Source organism: Lathyrus oleraceus, chromosome 4, assembly GCF_024323335.1.
Source record: "Lathyrus oleraceus cultivar Zhongwan6 chromosome 4, CAAS_Psat_ZW6_1.0, whole genome shotgun sequence".
Lineage (NCBI taxonomy): Eukaryota > Viridiplantae > Streptophyta > Magnoliopsida > Fabales > Fabaceae > Lathyrus > Lathyrus oleraceus.
Window position 1 is genome coordinate 370,103,575 of NC_066582.1, and position 21,005 is coordinate 370,124,579.

Below are 21,005 nucleotides of genomic sequence, written 5' to 3' on the forward strand. Positions count from 1 at the left end.
CTTGTGCCATAAGACAATGATTCAATTAGTAAAAAATATGAGCATACAAAAGTATATAGACAATCATGAATATGGTATCTATCGGTTGTATATAACTGTCAACTGAATATGGTTTCAGAGTTATAGATATAACCAAAACCAACAATGCTTAAAACCAACAGTACAACAGTAACAATTGATCCCAAACTCCATATAATATAACTATACTTAATCCGATTCAAAGCCATAATTCAGAAAGAAAGGAAATAGCATAACAATAACCAATTTCTTTTTCTACATATCATTACAATGACATTCAAGATTAGCCCATGGTTCAAAAAGTTACAGAATAATTAAACCTATAATTTAAAGCCTAGTGATTAAGCATTCTAAGAGAAACATGAGAAATACTCATCAATCTGCATAAAAATGCTCAGTAGACATCAAAGAGTAAAGGTAATCAGAAGAACTGTTACCCATGGTTTTAAACTGCTTTCCACAAGAACGGCGACAGTAATTGTGACTACAAGTCTACAACCTATGCTTTTCAAGATCTCAACAACCACATCAAATCCAGCTATATCTGAGTACAATATTCTACATATCAAATATCATAACATAACCACCACAACTGTAATTAAAAACCTTACTTATATGATAACAAGAGGTGCATAAAGTAAACCAGGGTGTTACAATTTGATTACATTACATGTTTTAACTGAACCAAAATAAAAAACATAACGAACATGCTTTTCCTTTCTGTTTTACAGGTAAACCGAATGCTAAATTAAGCCGATAAATAAGAGACTCGTCTGTCATCACTCATTAACTACGAAAATATGGAATACACAAAAATGCTCATCACCAATTCACCACCACTATCACTAATTACTACCACAATAACTAATAACTAGCATGTGCTTGTGATCAAAACCATAAACACATCCAACCAAGCCAACAACATATAAACAATTTCATCAATTACACCATATCTTGATAAAAACAAAAAATTGCCATTTAGATCTATGAAACACTGGCACATATATAGACACGACACACAGGACTAGTTGAATAATGCGGTAATGCGGAATACCAAACACACACCTTCAATCTGAAGTGTCAATGCTACATAGTCATGATCAATCATCATCATCATGATCACTCTCATCACTGAAATACCCAGCTTTCTTCCCTTTTCTTCTTCGTCTTGTTGTTGTCCAAACCCTCATCATCATTTCTGTTTCTCCCCAGCAACCTTTCACTCGCTTCATCATCCACAACAGAAGCCCAATTATCGTCAAACTGCTCCCCAGCAATCTGACCACCCTCCTCCTCCTCCTCATCACCTTCCTCCTCCCCATCCCTATCCCTCAGCCCACTAAATCCCCGTCGCGGCTTCTTAGGCTAAGGCCGCGGCCTCGGCCCCAACTGATTCTTAGGACACTCATACGACAAATGACCATGCCCCCACACTCATAACACAAAGCAATCTCAGTATTGTACACGCGCTTCCGAATAAACTCCGGAGCACGTCCATTATCAGCAGCAATAGAAGCAGTTAGAGTCCTTCCATTGAGAATCTTCTTATTCATCTCCGCCACGGCGCGTTGGGCGTCATTACGAGAAACGAATTGGACAAACGCGACACCGCGGCTTAGGCGCGTGTGACGGTCTTTGAGAACGGTTACACGCGCGATGCGGCCGAAAGTAGAGAAGAGCGTATGGAGATCGGAGTTTGTTAGGGAGTAATCTAGATTAGAAACGTATAGCGTCGATTTTGATGGTGCTAAGGGTTCACCTGTGCCTCCTATTGATGATCCTTTGTTGTTCGGTTTTGATTGGGGTTGATTACTGGATGTGGTGCCGGTGGTGGTGTTGGGGGTAGAGGACGAAGCGCAGTATTGGTAGTAGTAAACGTCGTCGTCTTCATCGTTGTCGCTGTGTTTTCGTTTGTGTTTCTTCTTGCTTGACATTTTTTTCGGTTCAGGTTTTTTGTTTCTGGCAACGGCGTTCGGTTTCCGGCGACGAAATTAGTTCTTCGATGCTTCTTTAATCTATAGAGGAAATCTGAGAGTGGAGAGATTCTATAATGCGTTTGAGAAACCCTAGAGAAGTGAAGCGAAACTCCAAGCGGATCTGGACATGGATCCGGATATTTTGGATTGGTTTTATATATGGTTTTATCCATTCTTATTTTTTTATAAGCAGTACTATCCATATGTAAATGGACAACTTGCTCACCGCCAGAGTACTTGTAAAGATAGCATAAAACTAAAAATTATTATGTTTTAATATTTTTTTATTTAATTGGTCAGCCACCCATCTGCATATATAAATTTTAATAATTTTTTGTTATTATGATGCTAGATTTTTTAAGACAATAATTTCTAGTTCGTTAGATATACAATTTTATTATATTATTTTAGATTATATTTTAATATCTTAAGATAAATAGAGTTATTGAAATTTAGCAAAAATAGAATAGAGTGAAATAGAAATTTTATTACTTTATTATTTGAATAATTAGCGATAAAAACAAAGTAAGTTTTTGATTCTGCTCATATAAAAGAGAAACAATACTAATGGAAAGTGATGAAAATTTTCATTCTGCTCATATTAAAGGGATCAATACTAGTAGAAAGTGATGTAATTTTTTATTCCTCATATCTAAGGGAAACAATGCTAATGAAAGGTGATGAAATGAAATAAAATAGAATAATAAAATTTTATTATACTGGATCTGATTTTAATTAACTCAAACAATGTAATCTTATTCTATTTCATCTCATATCACTTCATATCATCTCATTGCATCAATTTAAGCAAAACCTTAGTCTAATAACTTTAGTTTCGCAACATTTAAAAACTCTTATGTAGAATTTGTCTAGAATTGAAGAGGACTCATCTCTTACTAGAAACTCAACAATTAATTTGTTTTCAAAAGTAATGCTTTATTTATACGCTTAGATTATGTTTGGACATCTTAAAATGAAGATATAAGAATAAAAATGAACATAGTGAATCAACAAAATTAGAAGTACATACGATTAAAATGCATCAAAATCGATGACATCTTTTTAAATTTATTGAACTTTTCGCATTAGACTTTTTTCTATTGTATTATTTTTCAACATCATTTAATTTCTAGAACTCATGAATCCTATCCAAAAAAGCAAAGTTCTCACTCAGATGTTTCTTCCTTAAGACGTTCTCTCCATTCTACGAATGTTGGTGGTAGAGGACACCCTCGTTTCAAATAAGCTTGTATAAAATGCATCTTAGTAGCAATCTGTCTAATCAAGACAACCCGTCATTTAAATTATTTGGAGGGCAACTTAGCAGAGGGAAAACGATTTACGAAAAACTATGTCTTGTTAACTAAACTAAAACTCAGTCATATACATTTGATATAAGAATCAAAGGATTTTGAATAGCTTGTATTTGTGCATTAGTCATATAGAGTCGCATGTAATTGTCGCACCTCAAAAAAAGATGATAATGCGATCCCTCGCGATAGGATGCGGAAAAGGAGGCTCTAGCACTGGTTTGTTGTGCGCATTAGAAAGGATATAGGAATAGGAAAATATCGAGAAAACCTTTAGAAATAAGAATAATGGTCGTCGTTACCATATTCGGGTTTGGGAGTCGATTACGCAAGGGGAAGGTATTAGCACCCCTCACGTCCGTTGTACTCAACGGGAACCTTTTAGTCTGATTTTGCTATTTGACTGTTAATTGACTGTTTATCTGCTTGCTTCGAGTAATTAGAATCGATGATAGATGTGGATGAAGACCTCAGGATGAGGGAAATGGGAGGTTTTTTATTAGTGTGCTCGCAAAGATACAGCAATCTCTTGCCTACGTATCCTTATGGTGCAATAAGGAAATCAGAGCATTCGTAGTTCGGGCTACTACGAATATTGGTTGTGTTTTGTTTTGATGAACGACTGTGTAGGTCGGCGTTCTAACGGCTAAACATTGGCTTGTCTACTCTCGGTGGAGGCTCTAGCACTGGTTTGTTGTGCGCATTAGAAAGGATTGACAGTGTTCTTTTTGAAAGGGTTTTGGTCACGCGGGGGTGACGAGTTGAATTGACGTGTTTGGATTTGATTGGTTTCGATCGCTCGAGGGCGAGAAGTTAGGTTTGATTTGTTGATGATTTGAGGAACGACGAAAGATTGAGCAATATGGTGTACACCAATCGTTCAATTCTTTCGAGGAATAATAAGGCGTGCGCCTTCTATTCCCTTTTCGTTCGAATTGTTTTGAAAGTTTGTTTGTGGATGTTGAATACGCACGGTAGTGAGGCGTACGCCTCCTACTTGCTTATTCAAAGAATAACGAGGCGTACGCCACCTATTCCCTTATCCAAGTTTATTTAACGTGTTTTAGTCGGAAGTCGATAATTTGTGCAATATGGCGTACGCCAATTATCCAAATAATCGAGAGACGGTGACGCGTACGCCTCCCATCTTTTATCACCCGAGGTTTAAATTGTAAAAAGATATGTTTAGATATTGTATTCGATTTATGAAGATAGCTTGAATTTTGGGTTGGTAGGTTTGGATTTGTCGATGATTTGAGCAAGGTGGCGTACGCCAATTATTCAAATAATCAAGGAGTGGTGAGGCGTACGCCTCCCATTCTCTATTGAAGTTGTATAGTTTATTTTGTAAAATTGGGTTTGATATAAGAGGTGATTTGAGTTTATTCGATTGTGTTTTAAGTTTGATGACAAAAACTCGAGCAATGTGGCGTACGCCAATTATTCGAATAATCGAAAGATAGTGAGGCGTACGCCTCCTATCCTCTTTATTATCATAAATTTAGAATTAAATGTTTTAGAATTTGTAGTTGATTTGGAAAATGATTTGAATATGATGGTTGAAGTTTAGAAATAATTTGAATTTAGAACCTATGTTTGATTTGAAATTATATGATTATTAGGGTTTTAATTGAATGACGAAAATCCGAGCAATATGGCGTACGCCAATTATTCGAATAATCGAGAGATAATGAAGCGGATGCTCACTATTCTCCTTTTCATTCAAAGATTAATTATTAAAAATAAAACTTTTAGAATTTATAATTAATTGGTGGAGTGATTTTAATTTTATGGGGTTTTAGGGTTTTAAATGAATGACGAAAATCCGAGCAATATGGCGTACGCCAATTGTTCGAATAGTCGAGAGATAGTGAAGCGGAGGCTTACTATTCTCCTTTTCATTCAAAATTAAATTAAATAATTTTTAAGAGAATACTATTTAAATACGGTGAATTTGAATTTATTTAGAATTAATATACTTTCGGGAAAGACTATTTGGTATTGGACCAACGTCAAACTTATTTATTAGAAAATAAAGTAAATTATTTGTTGACGTTAACCATTAATCCACCATTTAACTAATTATAATATTATAACAAGATAAAAAGGAGAGTTGAAAATAGTAATCGAAACCGAACTAATAAATATTTCTAATATAAGTGTTATCTTAATTTTAATTAAAACAATCAAGAATAGCTCATAAACCAAGTAGACCAAATTGGAATGTTTGGGAAATAAATAAAAAGTTAGGCCCTAAACATTGGATCAAAGAAGGCCCAAGGGACTTAAAGTAGTGTTATTTTCGGGATGGGCCACAAGGCCCAAAATCCTCTCCTACTCAGCCAAGTGGTACCGCCGAGAAGAGAAAAGGTTGGCCTCGGTTTACCTACCGCCACGCGCATCATTGTTCATTGATAACATCATAAAGATTTTGGGAACATAATCTGACAGCACCCAAGTATCTATCATCAATAACATTAATTTACTCTTAATAATATTTTAAAAGAAGAAACAATCACCCCTTAAAGCAAAGAAATAAATCAAAATAATTTTGTCTCTCTCTCTTAAAACGACTCTTCATTCTTTCTGGAAAATATCCTCTCCCTATTAAATCGTGTGCATGGTCCCAATCCAAAACTGCAGAGAGAGAATTTTTTTTGAAAGGAAACCGATGAACACCCTTCGGTGTTCATCCTCAAACAAACCAGGACTCGAACATGAAGTTCAAAACTTCCAACGTGACAAACGACCACAATCCCCTCAAACCTCCAAATCCTCGACGGGATCTAGAAAACAGTAGCGAATCGGAACCTCAAAGGAAAACCTAATCTTAGCTTCTAACCCGTTTTCTATATCACAATCAACAGCAGAAATTAACGAGTCAAAATACAAGGTCAAAGCACTTTAAAGCAAAATAAAAGGGAAAGATTCCGCCGGAGCATCGTAGCCCCGACGAAGACCTGACGGCCATGATTACCTTCGGTGAGTATGTATGACGTTGTCCCTCTTCTTTTGCTTGTTGTTTCAAGTTTCTTCCTTTTCTTTCTATCCTTCTGTATCCACTCCTTGTTTTCTGTCTGATTCTGACTTTCTCCTCTAATTAATTGTCATTTCCTTTTGCACGCGATTGAAGGGGTCAAGCTCTTCAAACCCTAATTTTCAGTGTGAAAATCAGAGTTGAAATACAGAGTTTTAGCGGAGCTTTTCGGTGTAAGGTTCGTTTGGGATTTCAGCAGAGTGACGGTATTTTTATTCTCTCCTTTTTCAATCGATTAGCTTTCCTTTTTATAGAGTGAAATGAGCTCCCCAAAATCGTATGTGGATCCTTGGCAGATGATGCAAAAAGGAATCATTCTGTTAGCATGAAATCTTTCTTTAGATTTTGGTGGGGACCAATGTAAATGTGGTAGGAAACGAATTTGATTGTGGTCCCAAAAAATCTCCAAATGCGTGGCCGTCTTCACTGAATATCCCATCTAGTTTTTACTGCGGTGAAACCTTCAACAATTGAGGTAAGGAAATTGGTATTTACTGGCATATATTTTAACCTTAATTGATGACTTCTCAACTTCGATTCAGAACACTTCTTCCGTTTTTGCTTATGTGAGGACTTAATACATTTAGGTATGAATTGCTGCTCAAGTATTTTCGAATCCTCTGAATCTTTGCCTTTGGTTTATCATAACAATTGTGTGCTTACAAGTCTTATGACCATTAAATTGATGCCATGTTTGATACTTGGTTTGGTATTTGGTAGGTGATCTGAATGATATTCAGGATGCTTGATGATACTTGTATGGATGTTAACCTTGTTGATGGATGAGCTTGGATTGCTAGTCTGTTGTGTTTTACATGGTGGTAGTCATGATTGCTCCTGTGATTCTATTACCATGAGGTTAGTCATATGCTGAAAACCTGTTAACTTGGAATGTGATGTTGTTAGCTATTGTGTTAGAAGTTTGAATGAAATTTTGCTATGGTAATGATTATTTTTGTTTTGGATACTTTGCTTGTGCGTGAGCTGATTTGTGGGTTGCTATGCTTGGTGATGCAGTAGTGGTTTGTGCAGTTTTTAGATCGTATATTTGATCAAGGTTAGATGGTTTGGTAACAGGTTTCTTCTTGTCATGGTTCAACATCTGTCATGGTTCTCTGATAATAGGTTCTATTGTAACATGTTTTTTTTTGAAGCATACCCTGGCACTGTTTTGGTTTGGAGCATTATGGCATTTAAACCAATCCCGTCTTTAATTGATGATTCATAATGCAATGGTCCTGCCGCTATAGTTAAACCTTATGTCCCAAAAAGGTGAATCTTTAAATGTATCCTCATTTCCATGTGTAGGCTAAGAGATACTCTCAACTGTGTTTAGCATGTTAGTTTTCTCGATTGTTTAACATCTCTGCTACCGACCAAATCCCTATCCAGTTATTAACATCAACATTCTGGAACTGAATCATCTGTCTTGGAGTTGTTAACCATCCTGCCATTGAAGGACAATCATGTTGCCAAGGTCTACAACATGGCCTGCTGTGGGAGGAATACTCTGAACTTGCGTCTGTAGATGTTTTTTGTTTTTTGGGTGTGACGGCTTGTTTTTGCTATTTTGCCGTTCGGCAGCTTGTGACAGTTTTTCTTCTTTTGATCATAATCTCTTTGGGAAAATCCTTACTCATTGTTTCTTTGAATCCTGCAGGTTTCACCCATGATACTAAGTTTACTGCTTCTGGAAGTGTTTTGGTGAAGAGAGTGCATGGAGTTGTCGTGGTCAACTCTCATGATGTTTTAAGCTTATATACTTTTTTATTGTAATGTCCTCAAGTATTTAGATCATAGGCCATGGCTGTGTGTAAATCATGAGGTCTACCAATATAACTGTAAACTATGCCCCTTACAAAATTTATTCTTAGAAGGATCGTGCCCATATGGAAAAAGAATGGTTTTGTACATCTAAATTTGTATTTTTTGATCAAAAGTAACATTATTATGAAGTCCATAGAAAACTGTTTCATTTTCTTTCTTATAGGAATTAAAAGACATTGAATCTAAATCCTCAGGAAATTTTCTCAAGTCAGGACCAGGAAATGAAAATCCTAGGCCATCCGTTAAATAGCTCTTTAGACGTGGCCCGAGATGAGTAGAAAAAAATGCTCATTTAATAAGAATGCTCGCCATGAGACGTGATGGACCATAATAATGCACCAATCTTGTAGGTCGGCCAAAAGGACTTGTTGATATGAATCAATTTGTACTTATGAACCAAATGATGCTTTTTATAATCTTGAATTAATGAGACGTGAGCCTTCGAGGCAACCTATGCATGGAGTAGATGATGTCATTGACTACAATGACATGTACCATGCTCAATGAATGAATAACAATAATATGCATCTTAATCCAGTGATCCACTTAATAAACAAAAGCTTCTTTGTGATTATTCTAATCAGTTGATTATAGTGGATTAAATCTGTGTGTATAAGGTGAAATCACTTTGGAGGGTGGACTATAGTAGCTTTGAGTTTCAAGCGAACGATAATAAAATACTTGTGTTTTTATCTCTTTGTTATTAACTTTTAAGTGGTGTTCTTGAGTTGGTAAAAAACTTTTGTTCTATAAAACTCAATTCAAACCCCCTTTCTTATGTTTTTCACACCTTCGGGGTTTGTTTTAATTCTGACGGGGCTACCACTAGCAGATTGCTTACTAAGTGTGGGGGTGTTTTTCGTGACAGTCAAGAAAGATAACTTTGTGGCTTTCATAAGACTATTGGTGATTGCAATAGTCTTGCTACAGAATTCTGGGGTGTCCTTATGGGTTTGGAGCTTGCTTGGAAGAGAGATTTCAAGAACCTTATTGTTCAAGATGGCAAAAAGACAGTAGCAGATGCTCTCCAAGGGTCGCCTTTGAAGTCTAAACAAGGTTCTACTTTGGCTAGGCATATTCTTCTTCTCCTTCAGTATTTTAAAGAAGTGCATTCATTCACATTTTTAGAAAAACTATTAAGTGTGCTGATTTCTTAACCAAACTAGATTTGTCCAGTTTTGATGGTTGTATCTGATTCGATGATAATTTTTTTAGTAACGGTTCAAATGTCTATGAGACATGCTGCCTAATGTCTCCTCATTTTAGACTTTGATCCTCCCGTTTTACTAATAAATAAATATATATTTGATTAAACAAACTTAAAAAATTATTATTTTTATTATATGAGTTAAATAGTTTAAGTTTCAAATTCTGAAACGTCCCCAAAAAAAACTATTTACTTACATTCTGAATTTAAAAGAATATACATTTCAAATTCTGAGTTGTCACCAAAAAAAATTCTATCAATGAAAGCCCTAATCGTCACCAAAAATATATATTATATTTTATATTTCAAAGAATTTAAATTTCAGATTCTGAATTTATTACCATCAATTACATCTAAAATTATTAGATTACTTTTCACAATATAAATTCATAATTTAAAAAACAAATACTTTTAAAATTACTGACTTAAATTTATTTATTTATCTTCTATTTTGCTAAAATTATATTTTTTTACTCTCCAATTTTTAAAACTAATATTTTGGTTCGCTATTGAACAACGCTGCATTATTTTTAGTTTTCAAAACTTTACTTTCATTAGAGAGGTACTTCATTTCAAAATTATTTTACCAAACAAAAATTATCTCAAAATAAACATCATTTTACTTTTTCAATATCAATTTCTTTCAGAATGCCATTAAATAATTAAAACTTCTTTCAAGTCATTAGTCTCCTATACATTTATGACAATTTATAAAAACCTTAAACTATTCTTATTTTAGGATGGAATGAGTAAGCAATCAATAGACATTTATGAACTAATAAAATATATCATTGTTTTTATAATTAATTTTATTTTTTGTTTTATTTGTATTAAAATATTACAAATATATTAAAACAAACTTTTAGAATTTTTTTTCAAAATAACCATTATTTTCAAAAATAATTCCAAAATAACCAATTATTAAAAAATATTACCAAAATAATCAGGTTTGATAGAGGATGCGGCAATACTTGACCATCATAACTCATAGCCTTTAGGAATACTTGAGCTTTCTCCATCAATACCTTAGCAAGAATACCCTTAACTCCACTCCTTGTTTCTAGGACAATGTCTGATTTCTTTAAATGTAAGGCTGCAGCAATGACTTCAGGTTTAGGCTCTTTTTCCAAGCTTGTGAAGGGTTTCTGATCAAGAATAGGTATACCCAGAAGCTTGTAGAACTCTTCGATTGTAGGAACCAGCTGATAGTCGGGAAATGTGAAGCAATGATGTTTAGGGTCAAAGAACTGAAACAGGACACTCATCATGTCTTCATTGAACCCTGAAGTGGCTAGATTCAGTAGGTGACCATGCCACTTGATGAGCTGGGAGTTTTCGGAAACTTGAGAGACCAATTCCTTAAGCTTAGGAGGTATTCCTATAAAGTTGATCCGGATAGTATTCCTACGAGCAGAAGCCATGACCTGCAACAAAGAACAAAGATAAATCCTTTGGTCCTTGAAATGGTTAGTGAAAATGCTATGCTTATGATGCATGATGATGCTATGATGTTATGCTCAATCACAAACATGTGGCACACACAAACAAGTCACACAATAGCCCTAGGTTTGAAGGCTTGCATGAGGTTTAAAGGTAAGTACCCTCCCCTGAAGTTTAGTTGATTCATCCTGTCCTACAAAAGTAACCAGGTTCTAAGGGATCTCAAAATCATTGATCCTTCACAAGGGTGGTTGTTCAATAGGCAACTTACTTGCCAACCAAAACCCTCCAAGTTTAGGATCTCAATGAGTGTAGTATCGAGTATCAACCAACTTCAGTCTTCACCAAAGCCGGTTATCTCACTACTTTCTAAAGGCCAAGATGGGATGACTAGGGTTCTAAAAGTCAGTTAGTGTATTGACAACATATGGCAGCCTCATATTATCCTCAACTTGCTTAAGGAACATAAGCACCAACCAAGAAGTCACACTAACTATGGCCAACAGATCAACCATATCGATATACGCCGTATAGTTTCCTTGGTCTATTTCCATTTACCTAAGGTACACTAGATCCGGGTTAGGGTCTTTCACACATAAGAGCACCAACAGATAAGTATAAAGCAAACAAGGCAAACAATTTTAAAGTGATCTAATTCCTAAGGGTACCCCTCTTTTATTAGATCCCCAGCAGAGTCGCCAGTTCTGTAACACGGTGGGAGAATTGACTTTAGTTAAATGTTGCGGATAGCAAGAGTCGCCACCGACTTTTATTTTATCCAAAAGGAAAGGACATAAAAGAATAGGAAAGACCTTAAAAAGATTTTGAGTTCGGGGGGTAGGTTATACAAAGGGAAGGTATTAGCACCCTTTATATCCATGGTTATCCATGGGCTCTTAGTTACTTAGCTCACTTTGTTTGTTTGCAAGAGTGTAGTGTGTGATTAGAAAAATTTCTTTAAGTACTTTGTAATGACCCTCGTATGGGTGTATACAAAGCCTAGTTTAGAAATTGTGAGGTGTACAAGTAATTTTGAAAAGTGTGAGCAAGTAACTATGAGATACCTACCCTAGATTAAGTCTTTCGTGTTCTCGTATATTCTTTCAATGGTAAGACTGTCCCTATTATTAAGGAATAGGTAGTCATTACCTTGGATGTGTTTAAGGGACGGGCGTAGGGTCATCGTATGGTCAATGAAGGCAACATAAGGGGTGTCTTTAGAAACTCGTAGGGACTATCATCATGTTTACCGAAGGGACAAGATCATTATATCGTAGGCAACCTCGTAGGGACTTGATCTTTTAAGTTTATAGGGACTTGATGATTTTTCTGTTTGAAGGGACTTTGCTTAAGACACCCCTATTTTCGAGGGACCTGACCATTTAAAGAAGGCAACCAAGAGGAATACCCTAGGAAGTACAGATGGCGATCAAAGATCGACTTACGTGTGTGAGTGTTATTTTTCAGATATTTGTCTTGAATTTAATTTTCTAAGTTCAATTATTTACAGTTAGTTTTTTTTTGCACTCCCTAAATTACTAACCACGCAATAAATATTTACAAAAATAAAAGCAAGAAAAATAAATTCCTAAACTATTACATGGCTATGGGACAGATACATAATAATCAGGCGAGAAAGAATAAATTTACAACCTATACATTTGTTCCTAATATTATAAATAAAACAAAATTAAAATAAGGAAAATAATGAAGCAAAAATAGAATAGATAAAAGCAAATAATAATAAAATAATAAATAAACAATGGTAATAAAGCAATAATAAAATAACAATAATAATAAAGTGATAATAAAAAGGTTAGAATTTTAAAAGAAATTATTTTAGGTTAAACAAGTTAGACTTTTTTTTTAGAAGCTATTAGAAAAATATGAGTTTAAAATAAATCAGTAATAATAAAAGAATTTAAAATACATTAATGTACAAATTACAAAATAAAAGAGTTATATGAAAAAATATTAAGTTAGTTATTTACAAAATAAATAAAGATTATAGAAAATATCAAATTATTAGATTAATAGGTTTATTATTATTATTCAATTAGAAAAATGGACAATTAGATTTTATTTACAAAATATATAAGGATTTATTATTATAAGTAAGTAATAAAAAAAGTTATTAAAATAGTTAGTATTTATTATTTATTTACAAAAAAATATAAAGGTTATAGAAAAAATATTAAATAATTAATTTAGTAGGTTTTCACGCCCTACATTACTAAACCACGCAGTTAATATAGGATCAAGGGCAGGAATTTAAATGGCAGAAAAATAAATGGCAGAAAAATAAAACCCTAATTATTACAACGCTTTGGTGCAGTTACATAATAAAGATGGCGAAAAGTAAAACTGAAAATATTACAAGTTAAAACTTAAAATATTACAAGGGCGAAGCAGTTACAGTGTATGAATAACATAAAAATGAGTGAAAATAGGAAATAATAATAAGGTTTGTTAAGGATTAAGAAAAGGTTTATGGTTTAGAGGAAACAACACGGTTAAAGTTTTAGGTTTGAAATTTAGAGTTTGTGGCGAAATTGTCAGGGTTTAGAAAAAATCAGGGTAGTTAGTTATGAAAAAAAATGTGCAGATCTAAATATATGTATATAAAAAAACAAAAAAATATGAATTAAAAAACAACGGCGTCGCTAGCGCAAAATTGCGATCATCGCAACTGGATCGGATAACACAAATGTCACGCCTCATACACGTATATGTGAAAACGGCGTATTGACACGATCCGATCCGAAAACATAATCAAATTATAACATAAAATAGAAATATATATATACTAGTTACATATATGAACATGTATTTGAAACACAGTAACAAATATATCAACAAAATAGATAAAGTATATATCATATATAAACTATTATCAAACTGTGTGTACGATAGTATAGATCAGCCACTCTCAGTTTCTCTTTTTTGTTCTGTCTTTCTGCCTCTCTCTATCAGTCATGCTAGTAAATATATATAGGAACAAATTAGGTTAATGATAATGGGCCTAAGTTTATTTTGAAACCCAATATTAAATTAAAAATTGAATAAAGTTAAATAATTAAAATAGTTAAAATTAAAATAAAAACTAATTAACCTATTTATTTATTCTAGACCCAATATAAAAATAAATAGACTCAAAAAAAATAAAAGTCGGGCACCAAAATGCTCGAAAAAAATAAAATGAACACGTCAAAATAATCAGCGCGAAATAAATGACTCGGAAAAATACAGCGTTTGGTCGGATTTTGCAATAAAAATTATTACCGTTTAAACTGCTCAGACTGATCAACATATGACCAAAAATAGTCCTAAAAATATTTTTAGCATGTCAAATTAAACCACGTGAATCGCAGATTAATGTTACCGACATTTGCAAACTTAAACTTGACATTTTTTGTTGACTAATTTTAGGCACAGTTAAAAAGTTAATTTGACCAGTCTGTTTGTAAATTCCGAGAAATTATTCCGGCTAATATTAAGACAGAAAAAAATGTTATGCTATGAAGATGATGCAAATGAATGTGAAACGAAAAATTGGTTAGAGTTAAAAGTAGAGGGCAAATTTTGGGGTGCAACAGCTGCCCCTGTTCAATTTTCTGAAACCTGAGGAGTTAGATTGGCCTGTGTGCCATTCGTGACTTGGAAGGTTGAAGGGGATTGAACACAAAAGCCCAAAAATTTGCACTCGCCGGTGCGTAGAGTAACACTAATGACTGGTTGTATATGCTTAAGTGGGCTTGAAGATGCCACTTGGGAGAACTGGAGATGGGCTTATAGATGCCATCCATAATATCAGGAGGTGGTAATATCTTGATGTTGATACTGGATATCAGTACTAGGTCTTCGTATAGGCCGTCTCTGAATCGTATCTAAGAACACACTTTTAATTTAAGTCCCAGAACCAAATCTTCGTGGCGATTTCTTTCTGAATTAAGTATCAGCACTAGACCTTCGTATAGATCGTCTCTGAACTGTTTCGAATTGTTGAATAGACCAGTAAAAATAAATCTTCGTGATGATTATCTCTTCTAGAAATATCCTGGATTAGGGAATAGATCTTCGTATAGACCGTTTGCCTAATATCCAAGAACAAAAGAGTGTCACGATGAAATCTCCTGAAAATATCCTGGACTAGGGAATAGATCTTTGTATAGACCGTTTGCCTAATATCCAAGAACAAAAGAGTGTCAGGATGAAATCTCCTGAAAATATCCTGGACTAGGGAATAGATCTTCGTATAGACCGTTTGCCTACTATCCAAGGACACCTTGAGTAATGATTAAGTATCAGCACTAGATCTTCGTATAGATCGTTTCTGACCTGTTGTGAATTGTTGATAGTATTTTATCTGTATATAACCATCCTGCAAGGAAAATGTTAGTTTATGCAATATGTATGCATGCATGGCATGGTGCATCTAAGTAAATGTATTATGCACTTATGGATATGCTATGGTATGATTTAAATGATGTATGTATGAATCATGTGGCCTGAAGCGTCCGGATATCTTTGTATAACAACTGCTGGCTAGGGAAAATAAATCTCGATTCGTTTCTGAAGAATATGAGGAACTCGTTCTCGTCTTGTTTGATAGTATAGTATTTGTCATTTCCCGTATTCGTTCGTCGTACTTCTATTGAAGGAATAAGTTCTTGAGTATCCCGACTGAGGATAAAAGAGATGGACATAAATTCAAGGGGAGACGTAATTCGAAGCATCTATAAAGATAGATTTGCTCTACTGGGGATTTGTAGTGGGGATGAACCGGCGAAGCTTCGTTGAATTACTACCCTCGTTCGTCCTTAGTAAATACTATTACTGCATTTTATGCATTTCTAGTAAACATCAATCGTATTCAAAAGCATACATACATTCAAACACAACCAATGGACGTTTTCGCTTATGTAAATAGAGTAAAAGTAAATCTGGATTCAAAGATGAAATTTTATTTATATCACAAAGTGACCTATACATATGCAAGTTTGTACAAGGAGACAGAAATCCTAGTAAGAGGAATTCGTCATAAATTTTTTATAAAACAAAGAAAACAGCTATGTGAAAAATGATCCTATTGAGTTTCAATTCTACTGTTACCATTATCTTCAAATATCTCATCTTCTGCTGTTGAGACAGAAACGATTGGATTGATCTTTATCTGTTTGAACTTGATTTAGGTAGCACCATCAGTTGAAGTTACATGAGTGATCCAAACGAGACATAGTCATACGCTTTAATCCCTAACTTTTGCCTGGATTGCCCTTTCAGGTTTTCAATCCACCGGGATACCCTTTTTTGTCCAAGCCGCCTTTTCAGGTTTTCGACTTGCCGGGTGTACATTTTTTTTATATATATCGCTAATTTTTGCCCGAACCCTTTTGGTTTGCCGGGATGCCCTTATTTTTGCCTAGGCCAGTCAACCTAGCGGGTCTCTTTTTATGCGTAGTATTTTTTAACTATGTCTGCATTTACAGGCTGTGGAAAGTCTTCACCATCCATAGTAGTAAGCATCATGGCACCTCCTGAGAATACTCTTTTGACCATAAATGGTCCTTCATATGTAGGAGTCCACTTGCCCCTAGGATCACCCTGTGGTAGTATGATACGCTTGATTACCAAGTCACCAGCCTGATATACCTTTGGCTTAACCTTCTTATTGAAAGCTTTGATCATCCGTTTCTGGTACATCTGACCATGACAAACAGCTGCCAACCTCTTCTCATCAATCAAATTTATCTGGTCGAGTCGAGTCTGAATCCACTCATCCTCGTCTAAACCTGCCTCTTTCATGATTCTTAGAGAGGGAATCTGAACTTCCACTGGTAACACGGCTTCCATTCCGTAGACCAAAGAGAAAGGAGTTGCCCCTGTCAAAGTGCGCACTGAAGTGCGATAACCATGAAGAGCAAAGGGTAACATCTCATGCCAGTCTTTGTATGTTACTGTCATCTTTTGTATGATCTTCTTAATATTCTTATTAGCAGCCTCCACGGCGCCATTCATCTTTGGCCGGTACGGAGAAGAGTTATGGTGTTTTATTTTGAACTGCGTGCAGAGTTCAGCAATCATCTTGTTGTTCTTCCCCAGAGAGCAGGTTTCTCAGATGTATATTTGATAAGATCCATCTTAGAAATCAATAAAGTGGTATGATTCAACATATACTGTCTTAGTCGGCGAGCAGCCTAAGCCAAAGCATAGCAAGCTTTCTCGAGCTGGGAGTATCTTGTTTCTCAGTCGGTACTGTCGCATTACGCGAAAACCGGCGGGAAAACAAGAACAACAGAGCCGCCACCGTGCGTTATTTATCCCAAAAGAGGGAAAGGAAATGCTCGAAGTAAACCTAGGAAAGAACATGGTCTCGCGACCAAAGAGAATGGGTTCGGGAGTCGGTTATGCGAAGGGAAGGTATTAGCACCCCTACGCATCCGTAGTACTCTACGGGATCCACGCACAAAAGGAAGGAAATTGGTTGCTAAGACACTGCTCAAACACACACACACTGGCTGAAAGAGACACAAGAAACTGACTGAAACTGACTCGGCAGGATATCGCATCCTGGGCCTACTTAGTCTATCTAGCATAGACATCAGAGTCGAAGTAGTTCGGACCGGGGAAACGACACATGCTCGCTAGGATATCGCATCCTATGCATACGTATCTCCTTTGGACGAAGGAGAATCAGAGCATTCGTAGCTCGACTGACACGCACACAAACAAACACAGGCAAAGGCAAACATGGAGCCCGAATGCCAATCACTGGACTTACATCAGCATCCGAACCAAAACACACCCACACTGGAACCCGAATGCCACTCGATGGTCTTACATCAACTTCCAAGCACACAACAACATAACAAGTTGATAGGGAGTCGGGGACTCGAGCCTATAACTGTCAAGCACACACTCAAACAAACAGACAACAAATTGCTAAGGAGTCAGGCACTCGAGCCTAGCAACTGTCAGACAACTCACACAAAAAAACTAAAAAGGCGCCCGGAGAGATCAGCTCAATCTCCTGCCTACATACTTCATCTGGTATGAAGATCAGGGCGATGTAGTTCCCCTACGCAGGGACAAAGGATCTAGCCTAAACCAGATAACAGAGGGAGACACAACTAGGGAGACTACGACTCGAGCCTAGATGTTATCATGCAAATCAACCCTAAGTTAAGGTTTCTAGCTAATTGGCACAGGGAGCCAACCTATCCTAAACATGGCTTGCACAGGAAGCAAGCCACACACACACTTAACTTGCACAGGAAGCAAGTCAAGCAAAACCTATCTTGCACAGGAAGCAAGTCTAAACTAACCCTAACTTGCACAGGAAGCAAGTCAAACAAATACAAGCACAGGTAGCACACACTATACACAAGCAAGGGGCTCAAACAAGGCTAGGTTTTAGTCGAGGGGTCATATCAACCTCAACAAACAAACCATTGGAATTGGGTTAATGTTGCTCTTAACCTTGACATTGAGAGCCAAGGTGAAGCAGATGAAAGGAGATGAGGGGTGTGCCTCATTGCTCTTATCCCTGGTCAGGGAGAGCATTTGAATATTAGAAGGTGTGGGAGTTCAGAAAGTAGGAACTCTATCCACAAGTTAGACTCGATAGATCTTGGGTTTTTACTCACTATGCATCAACACAAGGAGTGTGAGCAAGGTGAGTGACACACAGACTAGCAGGGGATAGGTTGCATATCCCTTGGGTTCTGCCAATTGCCTCTTCACTTAGGAGGTCTTTGAATGTACAGGGACAAATTGTAAACATACAAAAACATTGCCTCTTAAGGAGGACTTCAGACAGTTGCCTGGCCAAGTAACAGGCCAGGTCTTCCAGACTACATGAAGATTAGAAGTATACCTCAATGCAAATTGCTTATACAAGCAAAGCAAAGCAAAAGTTCACAAGGAACTGAGCAACTAAAAGCACTTGATTCTGAAGAAATTTGAGAAACAGTTGTTGTTTGGTGCTGCAAGCTTGAAACTGATACACACAAAGCTTCCAAAAGATGTATGGTTGGATAATTTTAGCTCAGTGATGCTTGAACTAAACCAAATCGAAATCTGCCATTGATGATGCTTTAGAGAGAACAGTCACGAATTGGTGGTTACAGTTGTGAAATGAAGGTGGAAATAAGCTCAAGATGGGGAATAGATGTTGTAGCAAGCAAGGCACAGTTGAGTTCTTGAAGCTTGTTGACAGATTTTCCAAAATGAGAGAAAATGAGAATTTGAGAGAGTGAGATTTTTCTGTGTGCAAAATAGCTGCTAGGGTTGCAAATGATCAGAAAACAACCTATATATTTGCTGTTTAAGGTTGCTAAGCAAGGTGCTAATCATGTTTTGTTTTAAAATCAAAATTGCTAAAATGACCACTTTGGTTCACATGGTGAGGTGTAGTGGCTATAGCACGAAAATTGGGCCTTCCATAAGTCACAAACAACATTTCTGAACATATTTGCAAGGCCAAAGTGATTGGAAATGATTAAATCAAAAAGTCACTTTTCACCCTTACTTGAAAATAAAACATGTAAGTGAAAAAATGCCATTTTGATCCATGAGGTTTTGGTGCATGAAGGTTACATTTTTGGAAAGAGGAGGTCAAATGTGACTTGTTGGAAAAAACCTCACCAAATTTGGCCAAATGGTTTGAGAGATATGGCCTTTTGAAGTTCAAGAATTTTTGAAAATGAATTGATCATATCTTGCCAACCATACATGGGAATTGAGTGTTCTTAGACTTTTTGGAAATGGGAGAACAAGATCTTCAACTTTCATGTTGGGAAAAAATTCATTTGAAGCTTGTATCATGATGTAAGTTTAGGCTCAAGAAGTTTCCATTTTTGGCAGTTGAAATTACAGGTCCAGTTTCTATTTTTGGAAATTTCTGATTTGGCTTCAAATTCTTCAATGATGATGTTTGCCATGATATATGAGGCCTATTTGGACATGAATAAGCTCTCTCAAACCAAATCCATCCATCAAAACCATAAAATCAATCACAGTTGACCAAGTTTGACTTTTTAGGGTTTCTGACTGATTGTGCACTGAATGATGACCTCTGAACATCCAATCTTTGACCTAAACACTTCAAATGGATCCCCAAGTCATGAGAACATGTTGGACCAACCCCAGGGCCTTGGCTTCTTGGAAATTGTACTTGCTTGCTTGATTGACTGATCTCCTGACCAGTTTGACCTAATTCTCCTGATGATCTTGCACTTGGGCAAAAGGGACAATGCAATGCTATGCAGTGGACCATGTTATGCTATGACCTAATATGAGTATGTATGTACAATGATAGGTGCAAATTTGAGGTGCTACAGCTGCCCCTATTCAATCAGCTGGGACCCCGAACGGATGATAGCAACTGCTGTCAGACTTTCAGGGTAAACAGGGATTGAATACCAAAGAACCGTAGAACTTTGCACCGACTGGATATAATACAAGAAGAACCACGTCATTTACCGATGACAATTGCACAACAACTTCAGAAAAGCAAAACCATTTACCGATGGTTGGAAAACTGGAAACTTGATATTTACCGATATCAACTTCAGCAAGACCATTTACTGATGGCTGCTGGGAAAACAACTTCTGAAAAACAAAACCATTTACCGATGGTTAAAACTGGGAACTTGATATTTACCGATATCAACTTCAGCAAAACCATTTACCGATGGCTGCTGGGAAAACAACTTGAGAAAAGCGAAACCATTTACCGATGGTTAAAACTTGATATTTACCGATATCAACTTCAGCAAAAACCATTTACCGATGGCTGCTGCAACTGGGAATTCGATATTTACCGATATCGAAGAAAAACTGGGCCATTTACCGATGGCGTCTCTGCTTGGAGAGGAACAAAATCTTTGTGGTGGAACCAGACAAGACGTTTACCGACGACTTCTGGGGATCTTGATTTTATTAACAAGAAAACGAAGCATGACCAGCAATTTACCGATGACTGGGGTGGGACTCGATGTTTACCGACATCGAAAGATGATGTTTACCGACATCAAAAAAAAAAAAAAAAGACCAGACATTTACCGATGACTGGGATGAGAAATTTATTGGGGAGAGACAAACAAATATTCGTAACCGGAAACCAGATAGGACATTTACAGATGACTCTACTGGGGATTTCTAGCTGGGGAATTATCAGACATTTACCG

At 36.1% G+C, this 21,005-nt stretch overlaps 1 protein-coding gene across 1 annotated transcript; it reads right to left on the reverse strand.

Moving 5' to 3' along the window:
- Window positions 1-1,146: 1,146 nt before the first annotated feature.
- On the reverse strand, window positions 1,147-1,952 carry LOC127137487 (U11/U12 small nuclear ribonucleoprotein 31 kDa protein). The gene is made up of 2 exons (XM_051063946.1): window positions 1,440-1,952; window positions 1,147-1,383 (listed from the first exon to the last, which is right to left on the reverse strand). The coding sequence occupies exons 1-2, from the start codon at window positions 1,950-1,952 to the stop codon at window positions 1,147-1,149; spliced, it is 750 nt and encodes a 249-aa protein (XP_050919903.1).
- Between the last annotated feature and the right edge of the window lie 19,053 nt (window positions 1,953-21,005).